At 43.2% G+C, this 22,611-nt stretch overlaps 1 protein-coding gene across 3 annotated transcripts; it reads left to right on the top strand.

Annotated features, from left to right (window-relative positions):
- Positions 1–504: 504 nt before the first annotated feature.
- On the top strand, positions 505–22,186 carry DHX57 (DExH-box helicase 57). 3 transcript variants are annotated; one of them, XM_064446607.1, is made up of 24 exons: positions 505–531; positions 1,821–2,028; positions 2,703–2,855; positions 3,129–3,299; positions 4,064–4,875; positions 6,333–6,526; positions 6,665–6,786; positions 7,044–7,239; positions 7,993–8,117; positions 9,242–9,375; positions 10,051–10,105; positions 10,783–10,985; positions 12,025–12,141; positions 12,499–12,595; positions 13,870–14,043; positions 14,315–14,515; positions 15,352–15,628; positions 16,768–16,863; positions 16,960–17,043; positions 17,178–17,315; positions 18,125–18,199; positions 18,630–18,764; positions 20,019–20,219; positions 20,323–22,186. In XM_064446607.1, exons 2-24 carry the CDS (start codon positions 1,829–1,831, stop codon positions 20,464–20,466), a joined length of 4,104 nt encoding a protein of 1,367 aa, XP_064302677.1. In that variant the 5' UTR covers positions 505–531; positions 1,821–1,828; the 3' UTR covers positions 20,467–22,186. The 3 variants fall into 3 exon arrangements, with proteins under 3 accessions (XP_064302677.1, XP_064302676.1, XP_064302678.1); XM_064446606.1 differs by having other exon boundaries at positions 513–546; XM_064446608.1 differs by lacking the exon at positions 505–531 and having other exon boundaries at positions 764–2,016.
- The last annotated feature ends 425 nt before the right edge of the window (positions 22,187–22,611 follow it).

Raw genomic sequence — 22,611 nt, 5'->3', positions numbered from 1 at the left:
GAGGGGCTTTCCCACCTCAGCTGTGCGGCTTCAGGGTCGCTTGTCACGTATGTAACCTTCACCCTGAAACCGGTACAGATTTCCTCTGTTTTAATCCCATACACTCAGTCTTGCAAAAGGAATTAGTGCCTACCAATATTTTCTTACCATACTTGTCTTTATTTGGGAATATAAAACACACTTTGAAAACCGCGGCATCTGTTGAGAAAGAAACAACCAGTATCACTGTTAAAACTGCTGACTGAAATTCAAATATATATGCAAAAATATATATTCGGATACACAGCAGTTTGAAACCGCACATAATTATCAGCGTGCTGCTTGAGTGTGCGATTGTTTCCAGGGGAGCCCTCAGCCCTGCTCGGACGGCTCCGTGCAAGGGGAGCGGTGCGGGGGCGGGGAGCCGTGGTTGCCAGGCGGAAGTGTCCGCGGTTGCTGGGGAGGCCGGCGGCCCGGAAGGGGAAGGCGGGCACTTCCGGGTCGGGGAGGCTGCGCTGGGCGGTGCGGAGTGGAGACGTCGCAGCGGGGGGGGTAGGCCCCGGAGGGGTATAATGGCGCCGTGGGAAGCGGGGGTGGGGAGGAAGGGGGTGTGCGGGGGCCCGTGAAGGAGGCGGCGGGGACGTGGGCGGGCAGGGGTTGGGTGAAGTTCCGGGAGCATGGGCGGGAGCGGCGGTTTGGGGACCCCCGGGTGTGGGGCGCGGCTGAGCGGACACCCTGAGGCGGGGAGGTGCGGGAGGGGCCGCAGGGAGGCGGCCCGGGGAGCGGGGTGGTTCTGTACCGGGAGCTCCGTGCTGTGTGCGGGAGGAAGGAGGCTGAGATCGCCCTTTTAGCCTCCCGCACCTACGCCAGGCTGCTGTGAGCAGGGTCAGCTTGTCTCTTAAATCCTGCCCAGCCCTGGTGGAGCTCCGGTGGGGAGAACTGCCACAGAAAGGGAAGTTTGTTTCTTTCGGAGCCCCAAACCGTTGCCGCTCTCCAAGCCCTCGTTTGGGCTATTACTCATGCGTTGCCACATCAGTTCTTGTCGTGGCTCTGGAGGTGCCAGTGCAAAGATCAGGTAATAAGCTCCTGCTAGACTGTCCGCAGCTGCTCACCTGTCCCTGCAATACCTTTCCATTCGCAGGAGCACGGTGCTGGGCCATTCTGTCACTGACAACAACTGCTTGGTACCAACGGCCTTGTTGTGTCAGAGCTGGTGAATATTTTGCTATGAAAAGGAGAAGAGGGCTTCTGTTTTCAGGACAGGTCCCTAATCACTCCCCTGCCCAGGCTCCATGGAGCGCTCTGCCACCTAGACGGCTGCTTGCAGAAGGGGATGGGTCAGGAGGAGGTTAATGTGGAAACAAACTGTATCTTTGGCTTCAGCTCCCCTTTGATCTTTTGCTCTCAGCCCTGCAAACTCCCAGGTCAAAAAGTGGCAGGGCACAGACTGCGTTCTGCTGTGAAAGATCCCCAGAAGGTTTGTCCTTTGGGCTTCTGTGTCCAAGAAAATTTCATCAGAGTGGCAGAGCTGGAGCTCCCAAGCTAGGCAGCACTGCTGGTAGGCTCATCCTTTTGCCAGAGATCCTACAGTTTTTGGCTGAACAGCAGTGAGGAATATTACTTTTAGTTTCTAAAACCACAGAACTTGTTTAACGGTGTTCTAGAAGAATGTGCTTTGCTTCAGGTGTGTATGAATACGCCATTGTACAGATGATTAACTGTGGTTAGAGAGGGTATCTTCTCTTGTCACATGGAAAAACAAATAACGTGATATGTGCCCAGACATTGGCAATGTGCCAAATCATCCTCATAACTAAGGGCTATTTTTTTCCCTTCCTCAGCCATAAACATGAGTTCAGCAGGGAGGAGAAGAGGAAAGCCCAACAGAGGAGGAGGAAGAGGGAGAGGAGGCAGTGGAAGAGGAAGAGGAGGTGGCAGCAGTGGCCATTCAAACAAGTCTCAACTTGGTAGAAATAGGAAATGTTCAACCAAAATCTGGGATGATGGAGATGACTTTTGTCTCTTCGAGGAACCAAGGCTAGAATCCAGGTCTTTCTGTTAATTTGGGGAGGTTTGGCATGGAGATGTTTGGGATACTTTGGGGATTGTTGGACATCTTTGAATATACAGCAGTGAAGGACTGACGATGCTGTTTCAGTATGAAGCAGTTTTTATATGTCTTTTTTGATTAACCTTTTTAATGTTTTACAGCTAGGAAAGTTGTTTTTTTAAAAAATATTACAACCTCTGATTTTCTTCTTTGGTCAGAAAGTAATTTCAGAACATCTTTGATCAGAAAACACTAATAAACACAGGATATTAATTTTTGTATGTTACAAAGCAGAAGCCGGGTCATGGAAAATAAGCAATTGAGAATGAATTTAGTATCTGGAATGTATTCTGAATGATCTAGCTTAAATGCATGGTTGTACTGTAGTCTGAGAACAGCTTTACCTAGCAAAGTGTTTATTGAATTACTTTGGATTTTACATAGGATAAAATGCATCTATGCACGCATGCGTGTGCGCAGATATAGACACACATGTCCTGGTCATGTAAGAATGAACCCAACTGAATAGTCTTTAAAAACTTAAGTGATGGACTTGTCTTATTTTGGTTTTCCTGTTTTGGTTTACAGGGTTGGGTCCTAACACACCCCAAAGCAGTTAAGATCATTTGCGCCAGACAAATAAGTCATTGTTATGTTCTATTTTAATTTTTAGATCAAATGCCTCTGCCAGAAGAGGAGGGCAAAAACAACAGAGACCTGAAGCAAGAATGCCTCTGCAGACCATACATATGACATCAGAGAATCAGAGAAGAGTGAAGGAACTTCTTCAAGAGCTTCAAGGGCAGGAGCTGGCTCCTGAATCAGAGTTAGTTTAAATGGGGGCACTACTCTTCTAGATGAGTATGCTTTATCACGCACACTGTTAGAAATGAAAACAGTATTCCTTTTCCCCTTAGCTTTTAATTTGATCTCAAGTCCTGTGGTTCTGAGTTTGCTTTGTTCTTCTACTGTATTAACTCTGGGAAAGGGGTAGCAGAATCCTCCATTTAAATGGAGGATTTAAAACTGCAGAGTCAGAGTTTTGTGTCTACTCAACAGTATAATTTTGTTTCATTTTAATTTGATAACTCTTTATCAGAGTAGCTGGTTCTGGTGAAGATGATGATGAACCTGATTACCTTGATGATGAACAGTGCTGGTCAACAGACCTGGAAGTTTCTGACATAATACCAAGGTCATCTGCTGAGCCAGCTGAGGACAGAATTGTGGAAAGTGAAGTGTCTTCATTTGCTGTGCACAAACTCTCCAGGTGATGCTTTTCAGTGAATAATATGTGTCCTGAAGAGGTAAATCACTAGCCTCTATGCTGTAAGCCCCGAGTGCTTGGTCTTACTCTTCACTCCAGGGAAGTTCTGTGTGCAGAACTGATGAGTTTGTATCTCCTACAAATTTAATCCTCAACTAGATGAATTTAAAATAATGTGGTTTTTTCTGAAAATAAATCACTCCAGCCTTTCTTTAGTGAAATTTTCGGTACTTTCTGCAAGACAATGAAACAGATATTGGGAAAGCTCAGGCAGCATTGCAGTTGTATGTATGTTTCTTCCAGGTAGGTAATGTTTCAAAACGTTTTTAAGTGTTCTTCATCTATTTTGCTCAGATATGAGTATCTATTAATAATTTTTGCTTTGTTTAAGAGTGTTTTATATGTGAGAGGACTCGGCTTTTTCTGAAGAGTTTAATTTTTATAGTTCAGCTGGGAAATTTAGTCCTGTGACTATTATGTGCTACAGTCAGGGGTGTGAGATAGTTGCCATATTAACTAATTTGTTACCTTAAAGCGAACAGACTAGCATTCACAGACACCAAATGACTGCCTGCCACTGTCATTTAAAATAGCATATTTTGGTGTGGGTTTCCCGCCCCCCCCCCCCCCCCCCCCCCAAGTAGTAATAATAGTATCTCATGTCATACATGGTTCCTTATGGTAAGCCTAATCAAGCAGATCTGTGGTTATTTTTTTTCATACAAGTCTCTGTCACTCGTTGCCATGTTGTCTCTGTTTTGTTGCAGGTATGGTTTTGACAGTGAGCGTTGTAGGAGAATACTGAGATCCTGCAATGGTAATATTGGGGCATCACTGGAGTATTTGCTATTGCAGTGCTTTACCGAAAGATATGGAGAGAAGGTGCAGGTTTTTCCAACAGCTGCTGAAGCCAGTCAAGAAGAATGTTTAGAACAGAGACAAGAAGAGGCTTTTGCCCTCCGCTCAATCTATGGAGAAAAATTTGTAGAAAGAATTCAAAACCGTGTTTGGACTTTTAGTTTGGAATTGGAGTACCTAGAAAACAGGCTCAGCAAATCTAAACAAAAGGGTAGTTGTTCTAGGGATGCAGCAAAGCAGACTTCAAAGGAAATATGTAAATTTTATCTTCAAAGAGGCTGCAGGTTTGGTTCAAAATGTAGGTTTGGACATGAATTCCCTCCAAACCACTCACTGAAACCAGCCAGGAACTCTGTAGATGATGCTCATCTCAGACCTAACAGTGATGGTCCCGTATATGAACTTGAAGTAAGATTTCCTGAAGAAAACAAGTATCCACTCCAGGCACCTCTTGTGGCATTTTATTCCACCAATGAGAATCTACCTCTTGCTTGTCGTTTACACATTGCTGAATTCCTCTATGGAAAGGCCTTGATAGCTGCAGAGTCTAATGAGCCAGTGGTGTACACCTTAGTGGCTTGCTTAGAAGATGGATCTGAAATAAGTGAATTACTTAAAAATACTCACCACAAGTATAGTGTTCCTCCTGTGTCCCTGCTGGCAACACCTTCGGTAAAGCTACAGACAGAGGGTACATCTGGTTCAACTCAAATGTCTGAAGGTACACCAAATTTCCCTCTACGGTTTCTGGGCTAAGAATAGTCAAAAAGATTTAAAAAAAAAAAAAAAAAAAGGCAGAGAACCCAATTCAAGCATCTGTTCCAAATCTGTTTCTGGAGATTAAGGTCACGTGGTGAGCCATATCCATAATCTATCTGTGCCCCAGGAAGTCCCTTCCATAATAAAGCTGCAGCAGAGAGGTTTTCCGCTGGTGAGAACTGAGTTAAAGGAGCACAGAGCTAATGAGTTTGGGCTGGCAGAGTGAACAATGCCTATTCCCACACAGTCAATAAAATGCCATTGAGAGATGTGGTGTGAGCTCACTAAAACTGACCAGAGACGTGTGCTTGGAAGGGTGCAGGGAAGGTTGTTTGCAAGCTTTGGTGCATCTGCTACTCATCAATTCAGAAAAGTCTTTTTTAAAAAAAATTACTTAAAATTACCAACCCTTCCTCAAAATTAATTTTGTAAAGGTGGATTTAAGGGTAAGTAAATGTTGCAAGTGGTTTTAGAAAGTTGTTCAAAGCGTCATCCCTTTTTTTGCACACAAGTGCAACTAGGTTGATTTCATGGGGAGATTTGGGACTGTGTCACTTACAGCAGGGTGGCAGCAACTCGTGGCATAGATGATCTTCAAGCTCTCAATTCCAAAACTTTTATCTAGGACAAACTTTCTTCAAGAGAGTTTTCAAGAACAACTGCATCACATTTTAGAGCACCTAAATAGTTACAGCCTATCTTTTTTTTTGTTATAGTAAAACAAATTATTCCTTTTTTTAACAGCTCCACAGAAAGACATCTTTGTTACAGAACTTGAAATCAGAGATTCCAAATAATCTTCCTTTATGTTATAAAACCTTCCTTATGTTATAAAATACCTTGTTTAGATAAATGTAGCTTTAAAACTTTCAAGGGCTGACTTATTGTCTGAGCAAATCCCACTTCATTTGGTAGGCAGTAGGCACCAAAGTGCCTGGTCCAGTTTCAGCCTTAGTTTAAAAGTACTCTTCGGTGGCTTAACACTTAATATTACAGTGTAGTTTTAATTAATTGAAGCCAGTGCTACCATCACAGCCTTGTGCTCCATAATAGTGGTCATGTGGTGAATTGGAGAGTGGAGCTGAGATACATGGAAAACGTGCATGAAGGCAAACCATTTACCAGTGTGGTTCACCATGTGGCCATCCAGACCATGGTGTTGCAGAGCACAGCTGGTGCAGGGGTAGTGACAAGTGGGTTGGAGTTGGAGAAGTTGTGGTTTGTGTGATGGGGTGAGGGGAGGCTTGCTGGTAGTGTTGAACTAAATACATGTCAAAAACAGCCCTGCAGACCCTCGGCTCCAGTCTTAACAAGGCTCTTTGTTGAGAATGCTCCTGGCACGTGTCTCTTTTCTGCAGTGCTGATGGGTTCCTGTTCCTTAGTAACAAGAATACCTAACTGTACGTTCTCTGTCTCAAGCCTCGACAGTGTCGGAGCCTCAGGAAGAAGAAGAGGTGGCAGAAGAGGAGGAAGATGATGAGCCTGAACAAGTTGTTGTGGAGAATGAGAGTTATGTGAACCTCAAGAAAAAGCTTTCCAAAAAATATGATGTGCAAGCAAAGTCTCTGTATAATGAAAATGTTAAAATCTGCAGGCAATTTCGGCTGAAGAAGGTATAATGTACAGAACAGAATATGTTTTCGTGCTTACTTTAGTTAAATAACTATTTAAGCCACAGGCTGCTGTTTCAAACAGTTCTGTTCCACTCCAGTGGTGTTCTTACTGCCATACTGTCTGGTTTTGTGCATCAGTCTTCTAGGCATTTCCAGTCCATGTTGTATGAAAGACAGAAGCTCCCTGCATGGCAAGAGAGAGAAACTATTCTTGATTTGCTGAAGAGGCACCAAGTTCTTGTTGTGAGCGGCATGACGGGGTAAGAGCATGATTGCACGTACAGACTATATATCAAAATATATACAGAAGAACGTGAAATATGTATCCATGTCCTGAAAAGGTTACAGTTGTGATGCATCTGTGACTAGTGACAGCAGTCCTAGGTGAACTTCATGTGAAGGATGACACTAATGAAACAAAGCAAATATCAGGTGGAATGTAGTCATTTTAATTTACATGGATAGAAGGTGTTGGGTTTGTGGGGCTTTTTAATTAATCCCTGGTTTTGTTGTGCAGATGTGGGAAAACTACTCAGATTCCTCAGTTTATTTTGGACGCTTCATTGCAAGGATCTCCAAGCAGAGTTGCAAACATCATCTGCACTCAGCCTCGCAGAATCTCTGCTATTTCTGTGGCTGAACGTGTAGCCAAAGAAAGAACAGAAAGGATTGGACTCACTGTTGGATATCAGATCCGTCTAGAAAGTGTAAAGGTATATATGCTTTGTTGGTTTTGGTTTAGTTCTATTGAAATGTGCTTGGTGCTTCTCTAGCATACAGAATCTTTCCCCTATATCTGCCATATAGTGAGATAAGCAAGTCTGTATAACCTGTATTTTATACTATATTATGAAACATTCTGTATTTTATTTAATCTCAAGTTGCACAGTTCACTTGATAGAATGAGAGTGCAATACTGTGTCTTGAATTATTTTGTTTTCTGTTGAGACAGATGAAGGGGTATGAGAGTATGAGTAATACTTCTGTCCTCTGGGAGGCTACTGACTTCATTTCCACTTGTCTCCATTTCCATTTGTTTCTCAAGTGGAGATTGAAGGGTGCAGCCTCTGTCAGCCAGCAGGGGTGGTTGAATTCAAACGGCTGTTTTGGAAGTGAAATTTTGTCTATGTTGCAACTGATTGCTTTTTCCAAGAACTATGTTAAAAAAGAGACTCACCAAATATTTCTAGGGACAGAGGTCTGAGTTGTTTATCAGAAAGCAACTTTAACAGGAAAAACAGTCCAGATTTTCTGTTTACTCCTTATAGTTAGCAATGCCCCTTGGTAAGAAACAGATGCTCTTTAAGTTTTAATCAAGAAAGAAAAATCACTCAGCCGATCTCCAGCAGAGATTGCTTGTTCCCTTTCTGTAAAACCTGGCGCTCAGCTGAAACTGAATGCTTTACAGTTAAGTTTACATGTAAAGTTGCACAAAATCAACTGAATGCTTTGTCTTACTCTTTAAGTCCTCAGCTACCAGACTCTTGTACTGCACTACAGGTGTGCTGTTGAGAAGGCTGGAAGGAGATCTGACTTTGCAGGGAGTCACACATGTTATTGTTGATGAAGTTCACGAAAGAACAGAAGAAAGGTAAAGAATCTCTTACGCCATAAGCAAAATGAAGAAACATAGTCAGAAGGATAAAGGTGCAAGTAACTGAAGTCAGACATGTTGATCATGTGGCAGTAACATGGGATGGTGGAAGGAGTCTGGTTTTAGCTTCCTGTCTTTGGGCAGTTGGAAGTTGTGTTGCAGCAGCTTGCAAAGAAAGCAATTCTAAATTTCTGTGCCTCCAATCTGCCATCACATCCAGTGGTGTTGAAAAGAGGTTTTGGATGGGACTGGAGGGTTAAGTAACTTTTTAACCACAGTTGTCTTGTTCTTATTCTTCCCATGTTTCAGCTTTTGCCAAATACCCTAATTCTTCACATGCCTTTTAGGGAATTACTTCTCCTGATGCAGGATTCAGTAGAGCACCTGCAAGGGACAAGTCCTCATGCTTTCTTCCAGTCTATAGATTTTACTAGTTCTAGACAGTCTCATCCTATCCTGCTACAGCCTCCTGCAGTTTTACCCCACTTACTTGCTGATGCCAGGAGAAAGATAGTGTCTTTCAGTATCTCGGTAAACTAAGTTGCAAGAATCCTTTTTTTAAATGTTTTCCTTGTAAAACACTACAGTGCAGTGGGTTTCCAGGATGCTTTGACCGTGATCCATTATACCACAGCTCAGATAATATTTTAGCCTTATAAAAATGGCTCGTATCTCTGAAGGATTATTCTTCTCATCTAAAATCACTTCGAGCCAGTCTTCTAGGCATACCACAAAAGCTATAAATACGTAGGGAAGGGAAAGTTTGAATAACTCTTCTAGTGAGGAAGAGGAGCAAAAGGGACCCATCTTTTACTTTGAGTTAATTTGTTCTTGTGTTGTCATCAATGTAATTAATTTATAAGGTAGCTGGAGCTTTTTGTTGCTTAAATGAATTTGCCAACTAATCCTGAGACACTCTAGTAAGGGACACCAAAAAGTAAGTAGATTGCCTTCCATTAATTTACTGCATTATTAGCCTCCAGCCATTCTGAGAAGCTCATGCTTCTGTGATGGTATCGCTATTGAAAACACCTGGAAGGTGGACAGAATGGGGAGAGAAAAAGGGCCTCTGAAAATTAACACTGAAGAAATTCAAATGTCTTTTTGCTTGTTCTCTTCAGTGACTTCTTGCTGCTGGTTTTGAAGGACATAATGGTTCAGAGGCCAGACCTATGCATTATACTAATGAGTGCCACCTTGAATGCAGAGCTTTTTTCTGAATACTTTCACTCCTGTCCAATTATTAACATACCAGGTAAAAACCACTCATTTTTATTATCTTGTCACATTCATTGTTTTAGCAGTTTGTTTTCGTTATTTCTTGCAAAGTGTTTCTCAATTAAAGTGCAAGGGGCTAATCTGCAAAGTGGCAAGATGAAGATTTGCAGAAGAACTATGATTTCAAGGGCTTAAAAGGAAAGACCAGTGAGATTTAGGAGAGAGGAGGCTTGGAAATGAAGTGGGTTTTTGTGCTGTCTCTGTACCAGCAGAATTTCCTTCCCCAAAAGACAAAAATGACTTGATGTGCACACCTGGGTCCCTGAACTAGTTTCACCACAGCTGAAGACTCTTCTCTGTCCTTGTGAAAAAGAAGCAGTGAGAGGATCCAGCTGGATGTGTACACATTTAGCCAAATGTGCCTTTTAAATTGTTAAGTTATTACATGGAGCATGACAGAAACACGTAGCCTCATGGATGTGTTCCTGTAAGTATATCAGTGCTTCTCTGACTGCGTAGGTGCGTGTTACCAAACCATGCTTAAAAAATATCCACTGTTCGTCCTAGACAGAAATAGAATTGAAGAGTGCAGTATTGATGAGAGCTGTGAAGCCAGTGTATGACATAATAACCTGTGTGAAATGATAGCCATCTTCTATTTTTTTTCTGCATGTTGGATGGCACGTAGGTTTATTCTCATGTTTCCTTTTAGGTCGAACATTTCCTGTGGATCAGTTTTTTCTGGAAGATGTGATTGCAATGACAAGGTATGAAATTGCCAAACATTCTCAGATGTATTTGGCCTTTGAGGTTGCACTATTGACCTTGAGGCTGCAGTAGTTCTGTGTATAGATTTAAAAACTAAATCCTCTCAAATCTCCCCCGTCACCTTTAGTCTTGGAGTCCACTGACTTTAACCATACTTCTTATACTACAATGGGGTATAGGATCTCATGCCAAAACAAGCCTTTCTGCATTAGATACCACATAAGTACTCAAGAAAAGGTGAGCTTTGCCATGAAGAGTTTGTCAGTGCTTGTGCTTCACTTGTTCCTTTCTTGTAAGCCCTACTTTGCAGCTTAGGTATCAGATTCCTGTTACCAATCTGTAGTTACTGGGGAGTCACAGCAGCTCAGATACTCCAGATAGTAAATTGATCAGCTATTGTAAACTACTTGCGGATTGCTGCTCTGAGCTGCCCGCTTAGCTGTCAAGATCAAGTTTGCAGTCCTAGTCTTTTGCATCACAGCTTTTAAAAGACTAACAATCCCAGTATGGAAGAACACCTTGACCTTGATACTGTCTATGGTTTTGCAACCCACTTATACAAAGTTCCTCTCAGATTTATGTATAAACACTTTTGATACCGTATCTCTGTAGCCATTTATTCGAAGGAGACTGTTAGGCTTCCTTCCACACCAGCCAATGTTGTTCTGCTGTCCAGGTATGTTTTAGAGGACAGTAGTCCCTACAAGCGTAAGACAAAGCAAGAAAACAAACAGAATGGAAGACACAAAAGAACTGCATTTGAAGAAGTAGAGGAGGACCTGAGACGTGCTGGCATTCTGGAAAGCACTGACACAGTTGTCAGAGATTCAGACCCAGACCAAAAATTAACCCTGAAGCAGCTTCTTACACGATACAAAGGTGAGCTCCAAATTAAATCTAATAAATTGGCATATAGCATTTGCCAGCCAACGTGTTATGTTAGCATATAATATTGTATGTTGAATGCATGTATGTAACTCAGAGTTTTGTACTTGTGAAGTTAAGCAGGTCACTACTACTAGATGAGATCAGAAACCTGCCAGCTTAAAAAAAAAAACAAACAAACAACAATAAAAACACAAGCCATTGTTCTTTTAAACAAGAGCAAACATCTGGGCTGAAAACAGTACTTAGCATCTGAAAAGGGACAGTGTTCAGCTATTATCTGTTTCCATCCCTTTTCAGATGCTTTGTTAATTCCATTTTGTATCTGTTCTTGCTGGAGCAGCTTTACTTAAAACACATCATGTATCTGCCCGCTTCAGCGAGGTCACTTCAGCATGACAAACCTTTCTTGAGAAATTCAGTTACTCTGTGAATGGTTTAATAAGAGAGAGAGATCTTTCCATGAACTTCCCACTCTGTCATCATCAAAATCCTCCTCGTGCTTAGTCCTGAAGAGATCTTCCCTGCACACCCTTATAGTGAGCTCCACAGTGGTACTGAGTGAGAGCCATTGTTTAAAAGCTTCAGATTCCTGCTAGACAGTTACCATCTCAGAAGAGTAAGGGAATCTGGGTGTCTTTTTGAGTTGGTGTAAGAAACAATGGAAGGGAGAAGAGAGAGCTTGAGAGGTGGAGGTGTCTGTAAGTGGCCATATGGAAGCTTTTGGCTCCTCTTACCACTACTGTGTGTGCATGTCATTCTGCTAGTAGATGAATCCTGGTCTAGGCTGAGCACAGGGCAGGTGTGAGCCCCAGTAAGGCATGAGAAAAGGAGGGAAGAGCTGAAATAGAGGAAAACATGGAAGGGGGAAAGCGATGCACCGAGTCACTTATGGCGCTACCTCTGTCTGGTCTAAGCCAGTGCTGTTTAAACCAAGGTGTGGTGGGTTGTGCAGCCACACTGATTCAGTGCATCCAGCAGATGATTTTTACAAGAGGTGGACTTACCATGTGTTTTATTTCTTTTTCCCCAGGGGTTAACAAGACAGTGTTGAAAACGATGTCTGTCATGGACTTGGACAAAGTTAATCTGGAATTAATTGAAGCCTTGCTGGAGTGGATAGTTGCTGGCAAACATTCCTACCCCCCAGGTAATTTCATTGACCTCAAGAGATAAACAAAGGTAGATTCATGGAGGCTCTGTGCTTAGAGGCACCCCAAAGCTAATGTTTTGCATTCAGAGTTTCTGTAGTTACTGCCTGTTTTTGAAAGAAAAAAATGTTCCAGGTGAGTAACAGAGCCCCTGATACACATGGGATGGGGAAAGTGAAACAATTGTCTACTTTGGAAAGTCTTTGATGAGGGACTGTTAGAGCTTAGGTGGTATTTTTTGTACAATAATTGCAAAACAGAGCTGGAGTTTTGACTTGAGCCTTCTGCACATTGATAAAATATCATGCTGTGCTTTCTGTTGAGTGGTTTGGGTTTTTTTTTTTATCTTTATATAGGTGCCGTGTTGATATTTTTGCCTGGTCTAGCAGAAATCAAGATGCTTTATGAGCAGCTCCAGTCTAATGCTCTTTTTAATAACAGGCACAGCAAGAGGTAAGGCAGAAAAACTCCAAAATTATCAGGCTTTACCCATATAAAGAGTAGCTTCCTGCACAAAGCATGCCTTTATCCAGGGATAAATAAGGGTTATTAAATGTGTGAGACAGCTTGTGATATGAAGGTCTTGACTCCAGTCAGGGCAATTCCTTTTCTACTATCTTACTGGTTTGCTGTTTTGTGGTTTTTCTCTCCTCAACTCAGGACGGTTAGTTGTTGAAGTTCTTGGAGACCCTAGTGATGAGTGTTTGCCATTTTGTGCTCTGCATGACCCAGTGGACTGTTGAAAACTTCAGCTCAGCCCTTGTTCCATTTCAGAATGTTTGCTGAGAAACATTCAGTTGTGGTTGCATTTGGCCTTAGATTGTTACGTGGAGATGTAATTGGATCTCCCTGACTAAACAGTCTTTACACAGATGTCCATGACAAGGTTAGCTGGAGTGATTTATTCCAGTCTGGCATTATAAATGGCAGATTCTAGACTCTAGAAAAGGGGCAGAATTTTTTCTCAACTCTATTCTGAGACCTGTCCCTTCTGTAAACTTTTCCACCTTCCATTAGAACAGGTATCAGGAATAGTGTGGCCAGCAGGAGTAAGGAAGTGATCGTGCCCCTGTACTTGGCACTGGTGAGGCCACACCTCGAATACTGAGTTCAGTTTTGGGCCCCTCACTACAAGAAAGACATTGAGCTGCTGGAGCGTGTCCAGAGAAGAGCAATGAATCTGGGGAAGGGTCTGGAGAACAAGTCTTATGAGGAGTGGCTAAGGGAACTGGGGTTGTTTAGCCCAGAGAAAAGGAGACTAAGGGGAGACCTTAACACTCTCTACAACTACCTGAAAGGAGGTTGTAGCGAGGTGCGTGTTGGTTTCTTCTCCCAAGTAACAAGCGATAGAACAAGAGGAAATGGCCTCAAGTTGTACCAGGGGAGGTTTAGATTAGATATTAGAAAAAATTTCTTCACCGAAAGGGTTATCAAGCACTGGAACAGGCTGCCCAGGGAAGTGGTTGAGTCACAGTTTAGTGGTGGACTTGGCAGTGGTATGCTTATGGTTGGAGTTGATGATCTTATGGGTCTTTTCCAACCTCAATGGTTCTATCATTCTGTGTCTTAAAAGGTGATATGGCAGAGAGTTTTTGTATTGCTTTGGGCAATGTACTGGCTGTGGGCAGTGCCTAGTACTAGTGAGGCAAAAGTGTGTGCAGGCAGATTGTTCCCAAGAGGGAAAAGGCTGGACATGCACTGACCATGCTGTCATATTGTCCTTCCAGGTGTGTTGTTTATCCACTTCATTCTTCACTGTCTAGTGAAGAACAGCAGTCTGTGTTCCTCAGGCCTCCTGCAGGAGTTATCAAAATCATCATCTCTACAAACATTGCAGAAACATCTGTTACCATTGATGATGTGGTCTATGTGATTGATTCTGGAAAAATGAAAGAGAAAAGGTACTGGGATTCATTCCTCAGGGCTTTGTGATCTGGGAAATTGCTCTATGCCTTGAGCTGCATACTTCAGCTTTCCAAAGAGCTGGGAAAAACTTGAAGGAACTTGATCTGTGGAAAGCTGCTGCAAGGTGGAGGAAACCAGCCTAGATTCAAATTCAGCTGCAGGGGTGGGAATTGTGTCCGTACAGAAGTCGGCAGCAACTGCCTGCTTGACCTCCTGCCTGTTCACTCTGCACTCGTGAATATAAGCCTGTTTCTTGCTCTGCTGTAGATACGACCCAAGCAAAGGAATGGAAAGTCTGGAAGACACATTTGTGTCCAAGGCCAGCGCTCTGCAAAGGAAAGGGCGAGCAGGCCGTGTAGCCTCAGGCGTCTGCTTTCATCTTTTCAGTAGCCATCACTATAACCATCAGCTTATAAAACAACAGTTACCAGAAATACAAAGAGTGCCCTTGGAGCAGCTTTGTCTAAGGTGAGCTGTTGTGCCTGTATTTCCTGAAGAAGCCAGCATGCAGAATGTCCTTCTTCCACTGCAGGGAGCACCTGGAATGCCATTACCAAGGTGTTTAGTTTCCTCAGTGTTTTCTCACGTCTTCAGACCAAGAAACCTCCTCTGGAGATCTAAGGCTCTGTTGGCTGGTTGCTTTGATCTTACTATCACATTGCTTCTGCATCCAGAGCCCCCTGTAATGGCACCCTCCACCAATTCTGTCCTTCTTCACATTCCTTAGCTCTCATATGATCCTAGGAAAATAGAAAAGATACATCTCCCAGATCTCTATTCACAGGAGAAGACAGTTGTATTCCCGTACTCCAGACCCATGGTAGATGTTTGTCCCTTCCTGCTGTAAGCTCTCTTGCGGTGTTTCTGTGCAGCATAGTGCAGTAAAACCGCAACCTGGATTGAGCACCACCATCATGCAGATACCAAATGAAGAGGCCCTCCTATCCCTTCTGCACCCTGTGCACCCCTTTGTACAAAAAGGAAACGAAACAACACAAGTTGTTTTTTTGTTGGTTGTTTTTTTTTTTTTTTTACAGTAAAAGCTTTATTTTAAACCCTAGTGTGCAGAATAAGAACCTGTTCTTACGGACTATGAGAGGTTGGATGAGGTATACTGCTCTCCAGCTGTTATTTCATACAGCTTCCTTACTTGAAATACATGTTACAGTCTTCTTCTAGGGAGCACGTTCATGGAAGCATGTTTTCTGGGGTTCTTTGTTTTGTTTTTATAAAAGCTTGCTTTTTTGTCCTGTGTATGGAAATAAGCTTTTTTTTTTCCTTTTAAATTTTATTTTCCCCTCAAGAATTAAGATTCTGGAGATGTTTTCTGCACAGAGTCTTCACTCTGTCTTATCACGACTAATTGAGCCCCCTAGAACTGAGTCTTTGCGAGCGTCAAAGCTGCGACTACAAGACTTGGGAGCATTGACCCCAGATGAAAAGCTCACCCCTCTGGGTTATCACTTGGCTTCTCTGCCTGTTGATGTCAGGATTGGCAAGCTAATGCTGTTTGGCACCATCTTCCGCTGCCTGGATCCTGCACTAACTATAGCAGCCAGTCTGGCCTTCAAGTCGCCTTTTGTAAGTATTCTTAATCATGTATCCCACTTTAAAAGCAGTATGCTTTCATGCAGCAGCAAGACGCTGTTGTAACTTGCAGATGTTTTATTTCCATTCTTCTTTTTAGGCTACCTTGTTTATATATTAATGCAGTGCTCAGTAAAAAGGTCCAGTAATAAGCAGAAGACCAAAAGCATGCAGCAGCAACAAGAATGTTATTTATATTATGAGCAAACAGTAGAAACAGAGTGGATATTAGTTTTAATTTGAACTAAGTAGTACAGCCAGTCCATTTTTTCCAAATTTGATGTAAAAATTGAAAATTAATGGTAATATAAGAAGCAAAATTATTATGAAACAGTGATAATTACACAGTTGACATGTCTGACCTGTGAATAGAGAGTTTGTTTTGGATCTCAGTTTGCATGTTCACTTTGGTTTGCTGAATCAGCTGCTGTACTTATGGGTGCTCTTAATGTTGTTAATCTTCTACAATATACAAACTTGCATGAATAGCCTTGACGTTTCTTGAAGTTTTGAATGTTATTGTTAGTAGTGCAAATAGTTTGCATTGAGGACAGCTGTGAAAGAATTGGGAATAGATTGTTCTAATTATTCAATTGCATATTGTTTTCAATATTCTTATTGGGCCTTTCCTACAGCCTTTTGACCTCAAGTGCTCTAAGTGTCTATAGGCTGATATAGAATAACTTATAATCAGCTTTTTTAATGCTCTGAGTTACCTTCTGTCTCCCCCAGACCCAACTGGATTTTAGTCTTGCTGTGCTCTTCTCTATTATAGGCATTCTCATTTAAGCTTCAGCTCCATTAACTTGCTAAGATTTGTGAGATGGTGTTTTTCATGGTGGTATTCTGCAGCTGCAGAGAGGTCTGCCCAAAATGAAATATTTCTGTAAGGTGGTCAATCACATGTTTACCTTTGGAACTCTTGTGGTTAGATAGGGCAAGGCACTTAGGTGCTCAGCTGTTGACTAGGCATTTTTGAATGCTTCATATTTTCTGTTATCCATGGAGAAAATTTGCATTCTGACCTGTGAACTGCTGTGAAAATACTAAAGATTATGTGCCGTGCAGCTCTTGCAATGGTTTGTCTAAGTTGTGAGGGGAAGAACACGCTTAATCTGTTACTGCTTGTCTAGGTGTCACCATGGGATAAAAGGGAAGAAGCAAACAAAAAGAAGTTGGAGTTTGCAGTAGGAAACAGTGACTACCTGGCTCTTCTCCAGGCCTACAAGGTGAGCTAAAATCAGTAGCCTCTCTGATGTTCGTGATGTGCTTGAAATTCAAGCTGAAAAATTTTATTAAAGGTTTCCTCCCATCCTTTCAATTAGGGATGGTGTCTAAGTATCAAAGAGGGCTCTCAGGCAAGCTACAACTACTGCAAGGAGAACTTTCTGTCAGGAAGAGTTCTTCAGGTAAGTCAGTTTTTTGTGGCCTTGCCCAGGGACTGGTCGAGACACTGGCAGAGTCCTAGTGACAAAAATAAGCAACTGGTGAAGACTTTCCTTGCTCTGTGTGGCACCCATCACAGCCCTTTGTCTGTTTGTAGGAAATTGCCAGCTTGAAACGGCAATTCACAGAACTGCTTTCTGACATTGGGTTTGTGAAGGAGGGGTTAAGAGCCAGGGATATTGAGAAGAAGTGGTCCCAAGGAGGCGATGGCGTGTTGGATGCCACAGGAGAGGAGGTAATTCACAGCATTTCAGTGCTCTAAAACAATACTGCAGTTTTTCATTTGACCTGGGTGCCACGTGGGCTTGAGACTGGTGGGCTTCTTGCCACAGCCTGGTTTTGTAATCTCACACTGGCAACAGTCAACTCCTGCCTGCTCTGTTCTTCCTCCCTGTACCTTGTACATGCTGATACTAGCCTCGACTGCATGAGGCCTTATGTGACCAGGAAGAACAGGTCCAGATGTGGAAGTGAGCTGAAACCTGCTCTTCTGAGACAGTGAAACACTGGTGACTTGACATGTTGGTCAGCAAGTGGTGGAAAGGCATGGGTCTGACTCATGATCTGGCCTGAATGTTGGGATTAGTGCCAACCTTATTTCGGGAACAGAATTACATTACAGAGCAGGCAGTGAAATATTTCAGCGTTGTGGACAATCTTCAGAAGGCAGTACCTCTGGAATCAGAGATCTGCTAGGGCTACGTGATGAGATGATAAGGTTTTGTTAGTTAGAGTCTCACTGCATTGGCAAAACTTGTGCTTGCTTTCTCTCAGGGGCAAGCCACTTTGTAGCCAGACATTAGGGAACAATTAGGTTCATCATGAACAGCATCAAGATAGTTAGTGGCCAGTTTGCAGCATTGATAGTGGAGGGAACGCAGGGTCTAGTCTGAGACCTTAGGAGCAGTAACTAGGCCTCCCCTGTAAAGCACAGCACTGCACCTATAAAAGTAAACCAGGTTCAGGTATTCAGTTATTCCAGAAGCAGAACTTTTCCTTTATAGGCTTACTTGTAGAATACCCATGTTTGCATTAATTTCACAGGCAAATTCGAATGCAGAGAACATCAAGCTGATCTCAGCTATGTTGTGTGCTGCACTGTATCCCAATGTTGTCCAGGTAAAGAATGCTTTTTCACTTTACCTTCTGCTGTCTAGGATATCCACATGGCCTGCTTTCAGCCTGGGCTGATTGTGGCAGCCTTGAGCCTGGCTTAGGTTGCCAAAGCTTGCTGGTTATAGTGTTAGAGCCAGGTGGTTGAGCTTCAGTTTGTATTAATTGAGACTGCTGCCTTTCCTACAGGCTGATTTTAGCGTCACACAAAAGCAAGCAGCAAATGTTCTTAGGAAGCTACTTTAAATTACAGCTTTTTAGAAGGCTGAGGTTACAAATGAACAGTCAGGGTTATACAGCACCTGGAGTGTAATATCTGTCTCTAGTCAGTTGACATGTTCCTACTTGAGAATTTCTGGTTTTGATAAATTAAAACATAAGTTTAAAAGGTTTTCTGGTACAGCAGATTTTTATAACTTTTTGTCTTACCATACAGGTGAAAAAGCCAGAGGGCAAATACCAGAAAACAAGTACCGGAGCAGTCAAAATGCAACCAAAAGCGGAAGAGCTGAAGTTTATTACCAAAAATGATGGTTATGTTCACATTCACCCTTCATCTGTGAATTATCAGGTCAGGATTCTCTTTTTCTGCAGAGCATGCTCTGTTTATAAAAGAAATCACCTTTGCTTGAGCAGTTGAGGTTACAGTGAGGGTCCCTATTGATATTTAAGAAAAAAACTCTTCATGATTGAACAGTCCCATTAGAATGGTGAATGATGGTGCATTCCTGAATTTGGAGTGTCCTCTTGGGCACACAGTTAAACTCCAGCTGCTGGATTGGAATTAGCAGATGTAGTAAACCCCCCCCCAGTTCATGTTTTCTTAAGCTGCATCTGCCAAACTGCATGCAGGAATGTTGCAGTTGAGTGGTCCCCTGGCTTCTCCTTTGTATTGACTGAGATTGCATGCACGTATGTAGCTCCTTCATACATGTAGGTGACTTTTCCCCACCACCCCTCCCCAGGCTTTGTCTCTTCAGCTGAAACACTATTCATTGGTAAATAATTCAGGGATAGTCTCTGGCTTGTTTCTTTGTGGGTCCTCAAACTTTGAAGTTAATTTCCTTTCCAGCTTAATAGCTAATACTTAGATAAGAGCTCTTCTCTCTCTGCCATGATACATGGTAGTATTTGTCTCATGAAGTCTGTCTCCATATTTGATGAGTCACTGTTTTTCCAAGATATAAACTACTTGCTTTAAAAAAAGTGTGCTTTTTAAAATCAATAATCACATATTTGGGTTGTAAAAACTCTGAACTGTTCGTTACTTTTGCTTTGAAATAGCATAACAAATATGCACATGAAAAAGTCCTTAGCATGAAACAGAGAACTTCTTAAGGCCTTGAGGCAATGTTCATGAATTAGCTGATTTCTCTCTGCAGAGCAGGAAGGAACAAGGGATAACTGGCAGTTACTGACAGCTTTTACGGGTCAAGAGGGTCTGTTAGCCATGCAGGTGCATTTTAGGCACATTTGCTGTTCTTCTTTGCAGCCATAGAAGAGACAGGGGAGGCCTGTGTGGCAGAGGCAGGTGGACCTGTGTTTGAACAGGTAGGAAAAGATGCAGCACTTTAGGGGAGGTTTAGATTGGCTATTAGGAAAAATTTCTTTGCTGAAAGAGTGGTCAGGCACTGGAACAGGCTGCCCAGAGAGGTGGTGGAGTCACCATCTTTGGAGGTGTTCAAAAAATGTGTAGACATGGTGCTTCAGGGCTTGGTTTAGGAGACATGGTAGTGTTGGTTTGACGGTTGGACCTGATGATCCTCGGTCTTTTCCAACCTTAATGATTCTATGATTTAATGAAGTGGTTGTGTACGTGTTCCAGACGAGGCACTTCGAGAGCCCCTACCTGGTGTATCATGAGAAAATCAAGACCAGCCGTGTGTTCATTCGAGACTGCAGTATGGTGTCAGTGTACCCGCTGGTCCTGCTTGGAGGTGGGCAGGTTCACATGCAGCTGCAGAAGGGCGAATTTGTCATCTCTCTTGATGATGGATGGATACGGTTTGTGGCCGCCTCTCACCAGGTAGGGAAAAGGAGATAATCCTGGGAGCACTGCCGAGCTGTGCTTGGGTTTAGAATGCCGGAGATGCATTATGCTCACCTCTGTGTTTTACCATATGTGTTAGGTCGCTGAGCTGGTGAAGGAGCTGCGCTGTGAACTGGACCAGCTGCTGCAGGACAAAATCAAGAATCCCAGCATGGATTTATGCATGTGCCCCCGTGGATCTCGGATCATTGGGATGATTGTAAAGCTTGTGACCACCCAGTAACTTGAGAACAGCTTTCTATAAAGACTGTTTGCTACTGTCTGAGAACAGAGCAAGTAACATCAATGTTTTGTGTATTTGGTGTCCCAAAACATGGCACTGCCCTCTGGAAGACCAAGATGGCAACTGCACTATTGACAGATTTTGGGTTGGTGTTTGGGGGTTTTTTGGGGTGGTTTGGGTGATTTTTGTTTTGGTTTTGGTTTTTTGTTTTCTTCCCTTTGTTTGCAGAGCACTTGCTTGTTGAAAGTAAGGTGGCTTACAGTACACTCTGGGAAATGCGAAAATGACAAATCTCCCGGGAAGAACAGAAATGCCAAGAAACAAAGTGTTTTTACATGAGGCTGTACACTGGCCCAGTGTTTTCTGGTCACAGAAATACCTGCCACCTAGCTGCTTCTTGTATTAGTAGTGTGTGGAGGCAGCATGTGACATCACAAGCTGCTCCCAAATTGGTTTAAACTCACTTCTGCATTTTGGCCAAGACTTTACTGAGATAGTCAGACTTGGCTGACCAGGGATCAGTTTGCTTATGGTTCAACCCAAGGCCCTTTAGAAGGTGAGCTCCTTTTGATTCCTGTCAGGGGCTTCTGAAATGGAGTTGAGTGTCTGCTGGCAACAAGGCTGTACTGATCAGTTGGAGCAATGTGTTGGCTCAGTGCAGCCTGTGCTGGTTACAGTGTAAAACTGCAGGAGCATGTGCGTGCTTTCCCAAAAGCCAAGCTTGCACAGCCTTGGGCTGTGAAAAAGTAAACCAGATGAGATGGACTGATGCAGGGCATTAAAGGCGATCCTTGGGTGGATGGTGTTGCTCACTGGTAGGTGGTAGTCATCCTGCCACCCTGTACAGCTGGAAGGAAGCCCCACTTTTGGAAACTCTTAGCCAAAGTCCTGCTCTGGGGTGCGGACTGCTACAGAAGTGTGGTAAAATGGCGCAGTAATAATGAACTGTTACTTTCCCCTTCAACATTGCTTAATTGCAGTGCTGAGCATTGCCACAGCTGAGCTGCTTCATATGCTAGCACTTGCTAGTATAATAGTAAGTAAGTGCCTTAAGTGAAAATAACTTTGATATCATCTAGAATAGTAAAACCAGGTTTAAAAACTGACTCTACCACCAGCCCTGCCTAGAAATAACAGGCTGAGAACTCATAAGCAGAGGGAGGCACAGCATTTGAAGACTAGTTCAATTTGAAAAAAGGAACTAAAACCACCAACCACCCCCAAAACAAATCACACCAGAGTCAGTTTCACAGCACTACACCCTTGCATGAGGCAGAGGACAGGCACTAGAGTGGCCTCTGCAGTTATGGTGAACTGCAGAAGGCTAAACTGTTGCCATCGCTTAATGTTGGCCAATAGTAGCACCACACTCTTGTAACTGGACACTTGGGGGGGGTTGGGGTTTCTTTTTTGTTTTGGTGTGGGGTTCCCCCAGGTTTAATGAAGACCTGTGACAGCCTAGACATCTTGGGGCAGGGCACGAAGGCACTGTAGAGGCATATGGCACGTGTTGTCAGCCATTAGCTCTGTGTCAAGCTGGAATGTTAGATATGGCATTGCTTCTGCATGTGCCTGCCAGTAAGGGAAAGCAAATACTGTTTTTGTTCAGGTTGGCTGGGGTGTAAAAAGGGAAGCTTCCCTTCTTTTTTTTTTTTACACCTCAGGCTTCGATACACTTTCAAAGTGGCACCCCCTTGAATAAATGGCATCTCAACCATCACCAAGTGCTGTGGTTTGGCTGGAAGCTACTGCTCACGCAATGTCGCTGTGACTCTTCCCTCACATGCCATGCTAAGTTGCACCAGCACTGTCAAAGTGAAGATGAGGGCAAGGACAGCCAATGATGTAGCAGGTGATAATTAGCAGCATCCACAGTGCTGGAGGGAGGACTTGTGAAAGGTCCCAGTGCCTTGCCTTGGTGGCAGAATGGGCAAGTCTGGGAAGGGAGCAAAGCCCAAATCAATAGTTACAAGATGACAGCGGGTACATCCCTCATGTCTCATTGCCTGGGCTGCAATGTCAGCTGCCACAGTAGGAGGGTTTCTATTGCATAGTGCCCATCCACTGCCAAACCAGGCCCCCTTCCCTGAACTACACATGCCCTAACCTGGCTTCAATTTATTGGTCTTTATTACTTGCATCCTT

This window comes from Phalacrocorax carbo, chromosome 3 (genome assembly GCF_963921805.1).
Source record: "Phalacrocorax carbo chromosome 3, bPhaCar2.1, whole genome shotgun sequence".
Classification (NCBI taxonomy): Eukaryota; Metazoa; Chordata; class Aves; order Suliformes; family Phalacrocoracidae; genus Phalacrocorax; species Phalacrocorax carbo.
Note: the sequence above shows the minus strand (reverse complement) of the source record. Positions and strands in the feature narration are given on the sequence as shown.